The 18,222-nt window shown below is 40.2% G+C and overlaps 1 protein-coding gene across 4 annotated transcripts in view; it reads right to left on the bottom strand.

Annotated features, from left to right (window-relative positions):
* The window catches only part of LOC138740537 (coagulation factor V-like), a 122,319-nt gene that overhangs the window by 29,300 nt on the left and 74,797 nt on the right, over window positions 1-18,222 (bottom strand). For 3 of the 4 annotated variants that reach the window (XM_069893337.1, XM_069893338.1, XM_069893336.1), the window contains 8 exons: window positions 18,080-18,202; window positions 16,490-16,702; window positions 15,939-16,121; window positions 13,460-13,681; window positions 11,793-12,054; window positions 10,949-11,129; window positions 7,183-7,264; window positions 2,853-3,064 (listed from right to left, as the gene is read on the bottom strand). In XM_069893337.1, coding sequence (XP_069749438.1) covers window positions 2,853-3,064; window positions 7,183-7,264; window positions 10,949-11,129; window positions 11,793-12,054; window positions 13,460-13,681; window positions 15,939-16,121; window positions 16,490-16,702; window positions 18,080-18,202 — 1,478 coding nt within the window. The remainder of the gene's footprint in view (window positions 1-2,852; window positions 3,065-7,182; window positions 7,265-10,948; window positions 11,130-11,792; window positions 12,055-13,459; window positions 13,682-15,938; window positions 16,122-16,489; window positions 16,703-18,079; window positions 18,203-18,222) is intronic. The other variant, XM_069893339.1, reaches the window with a different exon arrangement.

Raw genomic sequence — 18,222 nt, 5'->3', positions numbered from 1 at the left:
AGTGATAAATAGGTATAAATAGGTCTGGTATAAATAGGTCTGGTGTAAATAGGTCTGGTGTAAATAGGTCTGGTGTAAATAGGTCTGATGTAAATAGGTCCGGTGTAAATAGGTCCGGTGTAAATAGGTCCGGTGTAAATAGGTCCGGTGTAAATAGGTCCGGTGTAAATAGGTCCGGTGTAAATAGGTCCGGTGTAAATAGGTCCGGTGTAAATAGGTCCGGTGTAAATAGGTCCGGTGTAAATAGGTCCGGTGTAAATAGGTCTGGTAGTTTGAATCACGTTGCTCTCCATTGCAGGCAAAATCTTCGCTAGGATTCTACTAAATAGAATAATACCTAGTGTCGCCGAGAATATTCTCCCAGAATCACAGTGCGGCTTTCGCGCAAACAGAGGAACTACTGACATGGTCTTTGCCCTCAGACAGCTCCAAGAAAAGTGCAGAGAACAAAACAAAGGACTCTACATCACCTTTGTTGACCTCACCAAAGCCTTCGACACCGTGAGCAGGAAAGGGCTTTGGCAAATACTAGAGCGCATCGGATGTCCCCCAAAGTTCCTCAACATGATTATCCAACTGCACGAAAACCAACAAGGTCGGGTCAGATACAGCAATGAGCTCTCTGAACCCTTCTCCATTAACAATGGCGTGAAGCAAGGCTGTGTTCTCGCACCAACCCTCTTTTCAATCTTCTTCAGCATGATGCTGAACCAAGCCATGAAAGACCCCAATAATGAAGACGCTGTTTACATCCGGTACCGCACGGATGGCAGTCTCTTCAATCTGAGGCGCCTGCAAGCTCACACCAAGACACAAGAGAAACTTGTCCGTGAACTACTCTTTGCAGACGATGCCGCTTTAGTTGCCCATTCAGAGCCAGCTCTTCAGCGCTTGACGTCCTGCTTTGCGGAAACTGCCAAAATGTTTGGCCTGGAAGTCAGCCTGAAGAAAACTGAGGTCCTCCATCAGCCAGCTCCCCACCATGACTACCAGCCCCCCCACATCTCCATCGGGCACACAAAACTCAAAACGGTCAACCAGTTTACCTATCTCGGCTGCACCATTTCATCAGATGCAAGGATCGACAATGAGATAGACAACAGACTCGCCAAGGCAAATAGCGCCTTTGGAAGACTACACAAAAGAGTCTGGAAAAACAACCAACTGAAAAACCTCACAAAGATAAGCGTATACAGAGCTGTTGTCATACCCACACTCCTGTTCGGCTCCGAATCATGGGTCCTCTACCGGCACCACCTATGGCTCCTAGAACGCTTCCACCAGCGTTGTCTCCGCTCCATCCTCAACATCCATTGGAGCGCTTACATCCCTAACGTCGAAGTACCCGAGATGGCAGAGGTCGACAGCATCGAGTCCACTCTGCTGAAGATCCAGCTGCGCTGGATGGGTCACGTCTCCAGAATGGAGGACCATCGCCTTCCCAAGATCGTGTTATATGGCGAGCTCTCCACTGGCCACCGTGACAGAGGTGCACCAAAGAAAAGGTACAAGGACTGCCTAAAGAAATCTCTTGGTGCCTGCCACATTGACCACCGCCAGTGGGCTGATAACGCCTCAAACCATGCATCTTGGCGCCTCACAGTTTGGCGGGCAGCAACCTCCTTTGAAGAAGACCGCAGAGCCCACCTCACTGACAAAAGGCAAAGGAGGAAAAACCCAACACCCAACCCCAACCCACCAATTTTCCCCTGCAACCGCTGCAATCGTGTCTGCCTGTCCCGCATCGGACTTGTCAGCCACAAACGAGCCTGCAGCTGACGTGGACTTTTTACCCCCTCCATAAATCTTCGTCCGCGAAGCCAAGCCAAAGAAGAAGGAGAAGAAATAGGTCTGGTGTAAATAGGTCTGGTGTAAATAGGTCTGGTGTAAATAGGTCTGGTGTAAATAGGTCTGGTGTAAATAGGTCTGGTGTAAATAGGTCTGGTGTAAATAGGTCTGGTGTAAATAGGTCTGGTGTAAATAGGTCTGGTATAAATAGGTCTGGTATAATGACAGGAGGGGTAGGAGAAAAAGATGTGAGAAAAGAGTAGGTTGAAGACACTAAATTATTGAATTAAGAAAAGATACCAAGAAAAAGAAGAAAAACAATAAAGCATGAAAGTCTAAAGGTGCAGTGATTGAAGTAAAAACACAACAATGCTGGAGGAACTCAGCAGGTCATGCAGCGTCCATAGGAAGTAAAGCCTGCACTTTTTTCTCTCCTCCCCTAGCCTTTCTGCCAGACTGAGACTAGCCACAAACTGGAGGTACAACAGCTCATATTCCATCTGGGCACCATTCAATCAGGTGGCATTAATATTGACCTCCAATTTCCGTTAGCTCCTCCCCCCATCTCCCTTTCCCATATCTAGTTCTGTCTCACTTACCCTTTCCCTCTGTCTCCTCCACTTCTGCATTCACAGAGGTGCCCCCTCCACTGATCAATTCTCACCTGTCCTCCATCCACGTCTGTGCTCCTCCCCCTGCCCTTTCCTCCATCTTCAGCCAGGCTTTGTATTAAGTTGCCTGCCTGCTTTTTGCTCATATCTTGAGGAAGGCCTCAGGCCCGAATCGTTGCTTATCTTTACCACCAATGAACGCTATGAGACCTGCAGATTTCCTCCAGCATTTTTATGTTTTTACATAATAGAACCTAAAATGGCTTCCTTAACTTTGAAAATTCGTTTCAAAATAAAATGTTTCAGGAATCATTTAATGGGCTAAAATTCGACCACGTGATAAAATTGGTTATCCCAACCTTCATCGTCCTGCAGCCCCTGACCAACGGCATCATTAAAACTGCAAACGTCTTATTGGTCATTGATCATTGTTAATAATGGGTTCCTCCTCACCAGTCTTGCAAAGGAATCGAGCATGTTCTTGGCACAGATAAGTAGAGGCCCAATAAGCCCTGAGGCTATATCACGATCTATGTTCACGTTGCTGAAGTAAAATCGGGTCAGACAGCCCAAGTCTGAGCTGGTGGGTCCGTCACTTTGGGCCACAGTCCAGAAATAAGTAATTGTACTATTGGGCTGAACAGCGTGATTTCTTGGATTAAGACCTGAAGAAATAACCCAAACAACGATTAAACAGCACCCAGAAGAAGTCTGATGGCACCTAAAGTGTCTACCATTTTTCATCCAACTGTTGATAATTATTAATGATTAAGATGTAATCCAAAATTTTAATATTTAACAATCTACTCAAGGAAGAAAATAAAATAAAGCAGTAGGCCAAGCAGTCCCTCCATCATCTCCCCAATGTCCATGGATCATCTTTTACCTTAGTTCCACTTTCCTGCACCAATCCCATGTCTATTCATTCCCTTAATCTTCATTTGAATATATTCAGCGATTGTTTCTCTACAACTATCACACATGGAGAATTCCAAGAGATACTTTTGAAGAAATTTCTTATTTAGTCCTGAATCACTAAGCATTCATTTTGCAATTTATTCCTGACAACCCAAAGAGAGAAAACATCATTCCTGAGTGTGTGCTGTGAATTTTGTACTTTCCAATGAAAATGCCTCTCAATTTTTGAAACTCAAGAGAATATAACACCTATCTACAGAGAGGAAAAATGTTACAATGTTTTCCCTTCACTAATTTCTTCCAGGTCCTCTTGAGGAGTTGTTCTCCAGTTTCGACATAAAATATTTGTTTAAATTTGCTGCTGTTTCCTGATTCACAAATAGGTTTTTTTTAATGACTTAATTGTGAAATGTTAAGTTCTGAGAATTTTTTCCTTCTTACATATTTACAGGAGCTTTTACCACTTCTTTGCTACTTGCTGGATTATTCTTGATTTCTTTCTATTTCTTCATTGATATCTTGGACCTACATTACTAATTCTGAAATTTTCTTTATCCTGAGGTTACTGTTCCTTTTGGCAGCACTAGAAATGATTACTTTGAATTTGCTATAACTTATTTTCCATGACACTGTTGGATAACTTTTTCTGTTGGGGTTTTCAGCCTTAAAGGGATGTTAGTTGTAATATTATTGTTCATACTATTGTAAGCAACTGTTCAGCTAATGTCTTTTGATGGTACTTTCCCAATCTTTAATAACCAACTCACACTTTGTAGTTTTGGATTGAATTTAAATCACTTTCAATCTTAACATAAAGTGCTTTCTTATTATGATCACTTTTCCATAAAAACTACATGATTATTAATGACCCTTTCTCATTTCACAAGGTATGAATCTAAACAAATTGCGTGATCTAGAAAAACACTTCATGAAATTGTCTTCCTAATTATTGTTTTGTCCAACCCATACATGGATTAAAATCAACCATAACTATTGTGTTACCCTTGCCATGGACTGCTCTCATTCCCAATTTATTTAATGCCCTCCAAGATCAATGCAGTGTAGGGCTGTTTTGATAATCAAACCATTATTTTCTGCTATGCACTGCTTCTTAGCTCAACCCACATTGATTCAGTTTGATTTTCTGAACTCAATTCCTTCCTCTCTACAACTTTGATTCTTTAAGATCATTGCCACTCTGCTTCTTTTTCCATTTTAGCCTATCGCTTATAAAATTGAAGTACCCTGGAATAGTTAAGTCCAATTGACTCTTAGATCATACTTATTTATTTCTTTTCCTGTTAATCAATTTGGGAATGTTAAGAATGCTGCACATATTCACTGTCTGGAGATAAACTTCCATTTGTATACTCTGCCTCTTAGGCCTTGATACAGTTTGGTTATTAATCCTAATTTTGCTAATGCCTTATCTTTTCACTTTAACTTTCCAACTTTCATCTCATTTGAACCCTTTCCCTTTTATTTACTTTACAGCCTTATCGACAATCCTAGTTATTAAAATTGTTGTATTTAATAGATAGTTGTAAACCTGTTGGCTGAGCCTGAAAAATATTAAATTCATTTCTTAAGACCCCGCTGAAACTTTTGAGTGGAAAAGTAGGGAAGAGAGATTGAGTATCAATAAAGCCACATTAATAGAAATAATATATATACATATACATTTTTTAAAATGTAGGCATATAACATGGCAACAGGCCCTTTCGGCCCATGAGCCTCTGCTGTCCAAATACACCCAATTGACCTACAGCACCGGTACGTTTTGAATGGTGGGAAGAAACAGGAGCCTACGGAGAAAACCCATGAAGACACAGGGAGAACACCCTGATAGACAGCGCAGGATTTGAATCCCAGACCTGGTCACAGGCGCTGTAACAGTGTTGCACTAACCACTACGTAAACTGCACCGTCTATTATTGTTATTATAATTTTGAAAAATACATTACTTTTTGCATTTTCGAAGGGCACAAGTTGTGGATGTAAAATCAGGTCCACCATTAGGTGGCACAACTGTTACCTCCTCTTCACTTGAAAATAATGCTCAGACTAATCTGCATTTCACAATTATCTTTAGGGACTGTCCTAAATAACATCAAGGAAAATGATATCCTCTTAAGAGGCTATCTTCATCATTAAGCATTAAGATGTGTTCTTCACTCATTTATCCAATCTTTCTTAGTTAACAGATTTTGTTACCAGTCTGAATTAGAAGGAAGAACAAAAAAAAAATTGCCAATGCATTGACTCAGCAAGACAGAATTAATCTTCATTAACCATGTGTGATTCTATGGATAATCTCTATAAATGAACCTGATTGTCAGAAGGCCATTTCATGTTGGGCCTCTGCCTTGAGACTGGCTACGGAGTGGATGGAAAAATGGGAACTTTCCTTTCAGACAGCAGCCCTAAAAGATTGCTCCAACATCCCATTCTTATCCAGAGGTGCTTCGTAGTGCCCTCCAGATCCAACGGAGGTGGGGCGACTGGTGCCGTAGCGCCACCTGTCATAAATTCACGGCAGAGCAATGGCCATCTTCCCTACCCATAATCCCTCACACAGCTGATCTATGGTTCCCAGAACAGTTCCAGCTGTGTGAGGGATTATGGGTAGGGAAGACAGCCATTGCTCTGCCACACTTTGAGCCAGAGAGAGCGGCCCCGAAGACCAAAGTGGCCCAGTGTGGCAGTCCCAACCCACACCGGTTTCCCCCTGACAGCTCCTGCTGCTCTGATGGTCCACGCTGCCCCACCAGCCCCCGCTGGCAGCCCCCGCTGCCCCACTGGCCCCCACTGCCCTGACAGTCCCTGCTGCCTCGCTGCCCCGATGGCTCCCACTGCCCTTGACTTGGAGGGAGAGGGATGAGTCGGGAGATGGATCGCGAATTGATGGCATCATCACCCTGCCCCTAAACATCCACTTAGAGCGGCTGTACATTCAGATTGATCTGTGGAGGGCTGCACTGTGGAGATTATCCCTCTCGGAGAGGGGTTAGAATATGCAGCTCGGAGACTGCCTCTGCATTCAGAAAGGTAGGTGATTATACATTTTGCTGGAGTTTCTCTGCCTCTACATCTCAACTTTTGGGCTATCTGAAATGGCCTGATGGCTGACTCTTTTTCAATTATGCATAATTATGGAAGATATTTAATGAAATAGCATTTCCCTAAAAACTTACAGAGCAAGCCAAACTACAGATATAAGAACAGAATGTAAATTTAATTTATACATTAGCAGCTGGAGCAGCAGAAGTTACCAGTCCCTTAATACATTTGAACCACGTGGTTGGCTGGTGAGTTTCAGATAGTGTTAAAAATCAATTTCATGTACATTACTATGACTTAGGGATTGTTTGTTGGCCAAATCAGGTAAAGGCGGTGCATTTCCTTTTGTTTTACAATGACCTCATGCCTGTTTTTTTTTTGCCCCATGCATGACCAATCAGTTACCAGACAATTGTGCATTCATTTATTTAAAACCCTTGACACACAGAACTGACTCAAATCTTTTTTTTTGCAATATGATTAATTGTAAATATTTATTATATCATTTTCCTTTTGCATTATAATTTATTTTCCTTTATGCAGTATGGGAGCTGCAGCTAGGAGATTTTCATTGCATCTGTATGTTATTGTAAATGACAATAAATGTAAACTTGAAACTTAATATTTACCTATCATGTGCTGCTTCTGGTTTCATTTTTAATTGTATTTGAGGGTTTTTGGTAATTTGATTAATTTGGAAGAAATATATATTTTTATAATTACAGATGGGTGTCAATTACGAATCTGGAAGCAGTACAATACTTTCCCAGCAAGAATAGTATGAAACTTGTTGTTTCCTTCTTACCTTCAGCTCCTTCCATTTTTATTTCGGTTAGTCCATGTGGAATAATATTGTATGGTCTGCTGGCAAGATTCCTAAAAATGATCTGCATGATTTAAAAAAAAGGAGGCTCACTTAAGGATGAAAAAGTATCAATTGTGTCTAACTAAAATGAATATCTGTGGAAATTAGGGCCAGGACTAAGGATTCAAACCCTAACCCAGTGATTCTCAACCTTTTTCTTTCCACTCACATGCCAGTTTAAGTAATCCCTATGCCATCGGTGCTTTGTGATTAGTAAGGGTTTGCTTAAGGTGATATGTGAGTGGGAAGGGAAGGTTGAGAATCTCTGCTCTAGACCCAATTGTTACTGAAATATTTTGCTTGAGAAAAATTCTCATTGGCCCAGTTCCTTTGGAGCTATGAAACTGTGCACATAAAGAGTCAATGAGGTACGATTAAAACAGTGGTTTTCAAACTTTTTCTTTCCACTCATATACCACCTTAAGCAATCCCTCACTAATCACAGAGCACCTGTGGTGTAGGGAATGCTTAAAGTGGTACGTGAGAGGAAAGAAAAAGGTTCAGAACCACTGCCCTAACCAATGTAATGGTTGGGATAGCGTCAATTCTTCTTGCCAATGGGTAGCTGACTTTGGATGCATGGATAGTCTCACTATTAATGAAATCCTCTTAAGGTTGATAGGCTACAAATCTACTCACAACTCTAAAAGTACAATGCAATGCAATTGAAGATTGGTTTACCCAAAAAGAGCACATTGCTAGTCTTCATACCCACGGGAAATTTTTCTCCACATTTTTGAGTGGGATTTTTGTTCATGGGGTCATAGAGTTGTACAACCTTCAGACCATGTTGTTCATGCCGACCTTTATGCCCATCAGTACTAATCCCACTTGACCTCATTAGGTCCGTATTCTTCCATACCTTGCCATGTAAATCTTCCACAAATGACAATTTCAACCTCAAGACCATAGCATAGGTAAATACAACTCCAGTAATTTAGCTGGGTTTTATTGTATGGTTCATACACTGTATTTACATATTTTATAGAGACTTTGCTGGACTACTAGATATTACCCCCAGAAATACTCCAGCATACATTTAAATCACATTTTTTCTTTGATGGTATATAGTGTGTAATAAATTCTCCATTAGATCCAGTGAGTTTAAAATGAGTGTGGGAAACAGGGTCATGGCATGTTTAAAACAGTACGTGGGTATCAAGGTCATGATGACTTTAAATAATGCATTAAATCCCAATAAAACAATCATATAATTCAAGTTTTAGAGTATATTGCTATATTTCATGTATTTACATTTTATATTTCTTTATGACGGAGGAGGCCATTCATCCATTTGGGTTCACGCCAGCTCCTGGCTCAATCCCATCAGTCCCATTCCTCTGCTTTGTTTCTCTCTAACATGCTTAGCAACTCCCTCTGATTTTCCCACCACTCTCTTCCATTAGAGATAATTTACAATAGACAATTAACCCACCAATTAGCACACCTTAGGAATGTGAGAAGAGATCAGAGCACTTGGAAGAAACCCATGCAGGTACAGGGAGAATGTGCAAACTCCTCACAGACAGCGCTGGAGATTGAATTCAAACCCAGATTGCTAAAGCTGTGAGGCAACAGCATGACCTGTTGAACCACTGTGCTGAACTTGATTTGATCACATGTATGTTGTGTGTATGCGCAAGTCCCAAGAATCTCAAATAAATCAGGCATACATTTTAGTACTGTCCATATATTAACTCGACAGCATCGAGTCCACGCTGCTGAAGATCCAGCTGCGCTGGATGGGTCACGTCTCCAGAATGGAGGACCATCGCCTTCCCAAGATCGTATTATATGGCGAGCTCTCCACTGGCCACCGTGACAGAGGTGCACCAAAGAAAAGGTACAAGGACTGCCTAAAGAAATCTCTTGGTGCCTGCCACATTGACCACCGCCAGTGGGCTGATAACGCCTCAAACCGTGCATCTTGGCGCCTCACAGTTTGGCGGGCAGCAGCCTCCTTTGAAGAAGACCGCAGAGCCCACCTCACTGACAAAAGGCAAAGGAGGAAAAACCCAACACCCAACCCCAACCCACCAATTTTCCCTTGCAACCGCTGCAATCGTGTCTGCCTGTCCCGCATCGGACTGGTCAGCCACAAACGAGCCTGCAGCTGACGTGGACTTTTTACCCCCTCCATAAATCTTCGTCCGCGAAGCCAAGCCAAAGAAGATATATTAAACAATCCATCACAATTCAATACTAATGTGCAGAGTGGAAGTGATGATGGTCAAGATTAGAGTTATTTAAAGGCTAGTGTTTGGCATTGTTAAGTTCCAACTTACATTTGCTGAAGCCTGGATAGTGCGAAGTGGCAGCACAGACCTAATCCAGCTGCATAAGGAGGCCTGTCTCTGTGATAAAGTGTGGTAGTTCTTCAGTTTGTATACACAATGGATGGAGATACCATTCAGAGAGTGAGAGTGAAGCCTCATCAAACCCAAAGCCACATGAGAATGTAGAAAAGTGGCCTTAGATACATTTGCCTCTTTAAGAGACCACTTGGCATCAGGTAAAATATATTATGTGATTACAGAGATTGCAGAAACACTTTAACCCAAACCCTCAGACACTGCAGACAGCTCCATCTTTTGGATCGGAATCCAAAGGTAAAGGGAGACAATCAGCAGTAGTAAAATGGTGTTGAACAACTTTTCATTACATTGAATCAAGTAGTGTGGGATAGGTTTGTAGCTTCACAGACAAGTAGATTGAAATTAAAAGACTTGACATCGAAAACTTATCATTGACCATGTGTGCAAAACTGCCGTCAGATTGCTTTAAAAATACTGGAGAATTTTGGCTAGTGCATAGTGTGGGTAGAGGCTAACAGCGTCATAAGAAGGCCAGATTAAAGAGGACGCATAGTCTCAGTCTGTAAAGTTAAGGTGGCAAGCCGCAGCAAGGGGGCCATCAGCACATTGGAAGTGATGAGGCTGGAGATGGTGCCCACTCCTGTGCTGCTAAATTAGCCAGCTAATTAGTTATAGGCTGATTGCAGTCCACAGCCAGGGCATCCAGGCATCAAAAATAAGCAGGTGTTGACTTACCATGGGCATTTCAAGAGAAGGGCCACAACAGCCTCTCACCTCCCTTCCTGGAGCCGCAAAGGAATATCAGATGGGTGTACTAGTGTAGGTAAGATAGCATTTCAGGAGTGGAGCAGAGGCTCAAACATGGGTCATAATTAATGGGTAATAAATTAACATTTAAACTACACAGTGAAATAAAATACATTAATGGCAGGTATTTCTATAATTAATGGTGATCCTGATGTTTAAGTTGCCCTGAATGTATTCAATGATGGAAGCACAAGGATGTATCTCTGTCAGTGTGGAGAAAAGAGATTAATCACCTGCAATGTTCTTCAATGAGCTGTCGCTTACTAACTTCATCCATTCATAAGAAATAACACGACATTATCTTTGAATAACAGGCACCTGATCTGATAAATCATTTGAGATTTCAAACTACTACTGCCAAAAGAAATTCACATTTGGAAGAAAATCTTGAAGATAAACTGTTTCAAACCAAATGATTTCTATTGAGAAGCATGACATTGGGTTATCTTTAAAAAAAGATTCTAACTCTACCAAATGAAACATTCTAAAAAAATTATGTTTCCATTCATAGTTGATAGATACCCAAGTTGGCATTCCCACACCACTACCATTAAAACCTTTCCAAATATATTGGAGATTTCTACCTTAAAGCGATCTCCAACTTCTCCACGTAGAACTGGGCCAAGAATCCCTTTTGATGACCCTGATTCTGGTTTATGTTTGATGATTGTGAAGGTATGGTCAGTATACTCGACGTAAACTGCCTTTTTATACTCCTTCCCAATACGATGCGGCCCTTTCTCCAGATACTTCGCTCTTAAGTTTCTAAAAGTTAAAAAAAAATTGAAATATGTAGCAAGTTTCAGCATCAAGTAACCACAAATCTTTAGGCTTCCTTACATTTAATCCCATTTTGTTTAATGTTTCTTTGTTGGGTTCTCAGTTCATTGGCATTTTTTGATCATGGGTGGAGATCAATTGTGGGTTTCTGTTCCTTTTCTCTGTCAGACTGTTCAATGGCAAACTTAGAGTCTGAGACCAAAGTGACCTCTGGGACCAAGGACTTACATTGATATTATCTCCTACAATACGGGGGTATATTTACCATCTTTTCAATTACTCTTCTTTCAGAGCTGCCTCGTCATTTAGTTACTGTAATAACAGTGATAATCATTGATACAGAGAATAATCTGCCAGTAAGTTTCAGCTCATTTCCTCACAGTTGAAGATCCTTCTCTGATCCCCAGTATGCTGTGACTGCTGGTGCTCTAGTCCTTAAAGTTGGACAGCCTGTAAGTCTTAGATACATAGCACTGATATAGTTTTAGAGACACCATGCTGGACCCTTCCTACAAAAGAATCAACTGCTGGAGATAATATTCTAGAAGATGTGACCCTCAGCTCCAATGCTGTAGCTCTCTCCCGAATGTCACATCACCATGCACCTAAGACATAGCAATGAATATATGAAGGAAATAAGTACAATACCTGCTCACATCATCTGGAATAGTTGGAGCATAATCCCAATCACACTCCACAGCCGCAATGTAATAAATCCATTCCATTGACCTACTTTTGGTAACAGTTGTCCGTAACATATATTTAATTGTCATTTTGAAGTCCTGTTCATCTTCTTCATCATCCTCATATGTTTCATTATTGTAACCATCCTCTGTATCTTCTGCTTCAGTTATTTTCTCAATGTCGTCCTCACAGGTTCCTTCGATATTAAAGTAGGCTTTCATCCCAGCTGTTATAATAGACGAGTAGCAAAAGCAAAATTTGTAAATGCTTCATGTATCACTTGTTTGGAAAACAAAACCTTCTTTTCACTCACACATCTGATTAAGTAAATTTCATTCAATGAATATCTTTAACAAAGTACCCTTGTGCCATATGAATGCCCAACAGTCATCATTAACATGATCAACTAGCCTGGTTTGATCAATTGTGCCCAATGCGCAAAGTCAGACATAGTCTTATCAAGCAATTCTTGTTAAAATTATAAAGTCAAATCTCAGTGTTTACTCTTAAAAGAGATGGCATCAGACATGTGGTGATACATCACTGTATGCTGTTTCTATGTTACTGGCACTGTGGCCATATGTATGGCTGGCTTGCCTTCCCTCGGTGACTCCACCCCCTGGAATCACCTAATAAAGACTGTTTCATCTTGTATTCATATGTGCGAGTTCTTAAGACAACACATGGACGAAGGAAAAGGTTCTTTACTTTAAAGTTATTGTACACAGCACCATGAGGCAGGCCATGAGGCTGAAAGTCTCCATTGCAGCTCTGCATACTGTGTGTCAGCCCCCTGCTGGCAGCCAAGTCTATTCAAACAGTAAGGCATTGCTAGTTGCTTTGCAAACATGATCACTATCATTACAAAGGAGGTTATCCCAAGTCCCTCCCTCAGCATGAGTCCTGGGATAGGGCCAGAAGAGTGTCCAAGTCTTATGGCATTAAAAGCCTGTCATTCTGCAATTCCAGCCTTTTGATAGTGTATCAACATGGTCCTGCAAAATTTTGGAAAACCGAACCAAATCCAATATCATGCCCAAATTCTTGCTGAAAGCACAGGACAGTAAATGTGGCAATTTGCTCCTTGAATTTTTTGCATGCTCTCACCACCAAAACATAAAGTCAATCTGTTCTCACCAGGTTCGGAAACTGCAGATTATTTTTTCCACTCACACTGAAGTTTTTTTAAAATGCTGACCAAATAGAATATTTCCTGATTTTTAAAAAACTAGTAACAGGACATAATTACACAGGATGATATCAAAGGTATATGTTTATACTTGTTACTCATGCAATATAGTAGCTTTGCTTTTCACTTTCAAAATTCCGTCCATTAATTTCAATGGAACGCTGAATTTCAGAAGTGAAGCCTATAACCCAGGTGCTATAGATAGTAGATTTATCCAAGAATTTATTACCTCATTATCTTCTTTTTTACTGTCCCATTATGCCCTTTATACCAGTGGGTTTAATACAGAGAAACAAACCTTTTGCATAAAGGAAAATTTTAATTATAAAAATTACAATGCATGTGCTAAAATGAGTTCTTATGGTGCCATTCCTTCTCTTTCAGGCCAGATATTACTCATCTTGATACTGCCTTCATGGCGTGGTCTTGCTGTTATCCTTACCTTGTTGATGGTTTGGATTTTGACAGGTTAATAACCACTTATTCTCATAACTGGGAACCATCTCAGCTGTTGCAAATGCAGTTGGAGCCAGTTCAATCGAAACAACTCTGTGGTCACGCAGTAGAAGGCCATATCCACCAAAGTAAATTGAGTACTGGTCTGGAGTGGAGCCCATAGCTATTAAGTGCCAACTGACTTGTTTGTTTTTGCAAATATTCAAATCTAAAAGGCAGTGACAACATTTGAAGATATGAATTGGACTGATTATAGTGGAGGCAAAATTTAATCATTTGCATTGTTAACAAAGATTCCATGCTTCAGGTTGGAAGGTTGAGTAATGTTGGAATGTTCAGTGCCAAACTGAATGTGATCGTAAATTTCAAGGTTTTCCATCTGTGAGTAGTACCCATATTATAAACTAAACAATGACAAAATATTGTTCATCTACACCAGTTTAAAGTCCTTATTTTGTTTAGAATTTTCAGGAAATACTGAACAATAATACAAAATATGATTAAAAGTGTCGGAAATGTTTTCAGGGCAACTGGTGTGTGATGGTGTTCTCTTGCACGGCTGCCTTTGCCCTACTTGGTGACAGAGGGCCTTCAGTCACTAAAGTGAATAACTTCAGTCTAGCTTGTGGAAGTGGAGGACGATGACATGTAACAACAGTAAACCAGATGCATCCAGCATTTTCAGGGAGAAATTCTCTGAATGGATCTCAATGAACAGCTGAAAGTTCTGTACTTCTCAATGTGCACCAGTTACTGCAGCCACAATTTCAGCTTCAGAGAAGGGCAAGGATTGCATTACAAGTGGCTGTGAAGGGGACTGTGGCTATGATCTTTGAAGCAGCTGGCACTCTCCAGGCTGGTAGTGAAGAGATAGAACATATGTAGAAGGCTTCATCACAATACTGCCCTTTAGCCCACAATGTTTTGGCAACCTGTATATTAATAACAAAAAAAAACTAAATCCTACCTTATAATCCTCTATTTTTCTTTCATCCATGTGCCTCTCTAGGAGTCTCTTAAATACCGCTAATGTTCCAGCCTCCACCACCACTCCTGGAAAAGCAATCCAGGCACCCACAACTCTATGTAATTAAAAAAAACTTACCCCTGACATTTCCCCTCAACTTTCCTCCATTCACTTTGTGCAGGTGTCCTCTGGTGGTACTCCCTCCCTGGTAAAAAGGTGCTGACTGTCTTATTTATATCTCTCAGAATTTTGTAGACCTCTATTAAGTCACCTCTCATCCTTTTGTGCTCTAAAAAACTCTGCTAAACTTGCCTGATAAGATTTAATTTCCAATCCAGGCAACATCCTGGCAAATCTCCTCTGCACTCTCTCTGTAGTTTCCACATCCTTCCTACTATAAGGTGACCAGTACTGAACACAATATTGTCTCACCTGAGATTTGTAGATCTGAAACATGACCTCTTAAACTCAATCCCCTGACTAATAAAGCCCAGCATCCCATGGTCCTTCTTAACCATCCTATCAACCTGCACAGCAACCTTAAGAGCTGTATGGATGTGGACCACAAAGTCCTTCTGTTCTTCCACACTGTTAAGTATCCAACCATTAACCCTGTTCTCAGCCTTCAGGTTTGACCTTCCAAAAGGCATTACCTCACACTAATCTGGATTGAACTCCATCTGCTACTTTTCTGCCCAACTCTTCATCCTGTCTATATCATTTTGTAACCTTTGACAACCTTCAACACTATCCATCTGTAAACTTATTGACCCATCCTTCCACTTCTCCATCTAGGTCATTTTTCAAAATCACACATGCATAACACTTTACAGTTTGTTATCTACTGTTCTATAAAAGAGGCTGTCCTTTCCAATGCACATCTGGCTGGCTGTCTAACATTCATCCTTCATAAATGTAAGGTTACACTAAACTCCACAGCTGATATTTTAGCTTGTGTCAAGTCCTGTGTATCCATCAACCTATGACTTTGCTAACCTGTATATTGGTTCATGGTAGAGCAGTGTTTCAATTTTAAATTTCTTTTCCTTGTTTGCAAACTCTCTGGAGGCTCATCCCTCTTCAATTCTGTAATTCTCTTCTGCTCTACAAGAGAATAAGATCTCTGTGCTCCTCCATTTTGCCTCCTTGATAATCCCTGAATCTCTGATTTTCTCTATTGGAAGCCAATGGACTCTAGATCTTCCCTTCCTTCTCCTCACAATTTAAAATGTCCAAACCACAACAACATCTGGAGAATGTGTGTGAGAAGGCCCTGCCAAGGTCATTATCCTTTCCCAGAGCTGCCATGTCCAAGTTCACAGTTCTTGCCAAAGACCTGTACAAATAACAAATCAGTCATCAATTTTTCACTCCAACACCCTTGAGATATGAGGCTTCATTCCATCAGACTTTACTTACTGTTTGTGTTCGAATCTAATTTCACAAATTAGTAATAATTTGCCATCATCACTAGCCTATGGAATGTGTTTGTACCTACCTGGTAAGGAACTATTAACATAGCCATTGATTGAGTACATCACTCCTTTTGTCTTCCGAGCACCAGGAATCCTATACTTAATTCTATCTGTTTCAAGGTACATACTTTTACTTTCATCAATGGCCGAGAACAAAAGCACAAACTCTTGGCGATTGATCTGCTTTCCAAATTGATTTAGAGTTCCTGGAGAAGAAATTATAAGAAAGTGACTCTTTTCAAATTAAGAATATTTTATTTTTTACAGAAAAATGCATAATATATATATATATATATAATTGAGATATTTATTCATCTAAAATTGTTTTAACTGGCAGCTAAAGATGAATATCTGCAAACTATAAATCCATAAATAAGTTCAGTATTGTCACTCTGTAAGATAGAGGATCTTACCTCTATCTTAGGGAAAGGAGAAGTGAATTTTGCTTAAGAAATTTTATCTAGTAACATTTCAGAGAACAATGCTGCTCTATGCTGGAATGCATGATTCTGAATAGCATAACAGTCAAAACAGTTTAAAATGTGAACTCTGTCCGTTTGTTATTCACACTCACCTTGTTTACACACAAGCACTGCTCCAATTAAACCAGAGTTGAAATCCCTCATAGGGTCCACACGCGAAGAATAGGCATAGGTAAGGCAGCTGGAGTCACCGTTCGTTGGACCAAGGTTCCAATTTATGTCCCAGATGTAGATATACTCACCTCCAGGTACCACAATGTCATCTTTCTTTTCATATGTGGAAGTGTGGTCATTGTAAGCGGCCCCTTTTAATACAGAATGTACCTCATTAATAACAAAATATAAAAAAGGGTTTGGTGAAAATAGAAACCAAAGGAAATATAATGTGATTCTGATGCTCAGCAAAATATCTACACCATTAAAATGGTTGACTAATATTTTAAATTTGAAATATTTGCTCAATTTACAATGGAATGAGAAATACTCCTGAATATTGTGAGCTGCATTAAATGAACAATGAAATAATAGTCATATAACACAGAAACAGGCCCATTATGTCCATTCTATCAAGTACTGTATCTATTTATAGCACTCCAATTTACTAACTCTTGGTCTACCATCTTCTATGACTTGGAGATTTGAATGCTTGTTTGGATATATCTTAAGTAATAAGGCAGTGCACTTCAGGTTCAAATTAACTTCCTGACAAAAAAAAATCTTCTAAACATCTAATTCCTTGCCTTGGGCATAGGCATTTCAGACCCATCCACAATGTGGAAATGTTTCCAATTATCTACCCTATCTATATCCCATTTTCATAATTTTCTCAATCTCTATTAGGTCCTCCCTCAGTCCCCATCATTCTAAGGAAAACAAAAGCCTCTCCATTCTCTCTTCAGAATGGAAATGCACCATTCAAGACAACATCCTCCATATCATCTCCAGTGCTACATATATGTGGTGATCAGAAGTGAACTCAGTACTCTAGCTGTGGCCAAACCAATGTTTTAAAAAGTTGTACCATAACATGCTTTCATATTCTAATGTCTAGTTATTGAAGAAAAGTTTCCAATATGTCTTCTTCACCTCCTATTTAATTGTGTTGCACCTGCATGAATCCTTGGTCTTGTTCTCTGAGGTCCCTCTTTTTACTTGCAAGACCCCTACCATTCACATTATAGCCTCAGTGAATTCTTTTTCAGTTTGCTCAATATGGTTTAAATCTTGACCTGAATATAAGCGTACTTTCCATCACTGTTATGACTTGTAAACCCGTTTGTCATCATTTATTATACTGCATGTCCAATCCAACCCTTGAAGAGTAAAAAATGGAAATAAAAAATTGAGTTCCTTAAGGGGCATGAAGATTATATCTTTAATGATTTCAAAGGTACTTTTTTCATGAGTTGCATTCAGATGAGACATGATGAAAGGTTATGTCTAAGATCCTTTAACATCATGTCTAAAAATTTGAAGTGCCAAAACCATTTTATGTTGTAAAAGTTAAAATTAAAGGCTGATGTGCACTCATGCAGTCATTCATACCCAGACCAGGATGATTGCTCAGTCCTTAAACAGCAGGCTTTGATATGGCAGCTGCAAGTTTTGGTAGGAACTCATTGTGTCTTTTCGCTCGGAGCCATTAATCTCAAAGGATAATATGTAATTAAATTTGGATTCACCTTCAGACATCTTCCAATAGGAGATCCCAAATGGATGAATGCTGTAGGGCCGTGATGCTAAATTCTTAAAGTGGATGATAAGTTTGTCATTAACCTCTGCTCGAATTGTAGGACCAAGAATTCCTAGAAAAGACAGTAATATG

The sequence above is a fragment of the Narcine bancroftii genome, chromosome 8, assembly GCF_036971445.1.
Source record: "Narcine bancroftii isolate sNarBan1 chromosome 8, sNarBan1.hap1, whole genome shotgun sequence".
Taxonomy (NCBI): Eukaryota; Metazoa; Chordata; class Chondrichthyes; order Torpediniformes; family Narcinidae; genus Narcine; species Narcine bancroftii.
The sequence above is the reverse complement of the archived record's forward strand: the minus strand, read 5'-3'. Positions and strand labels throughout refer to the sequence as shown.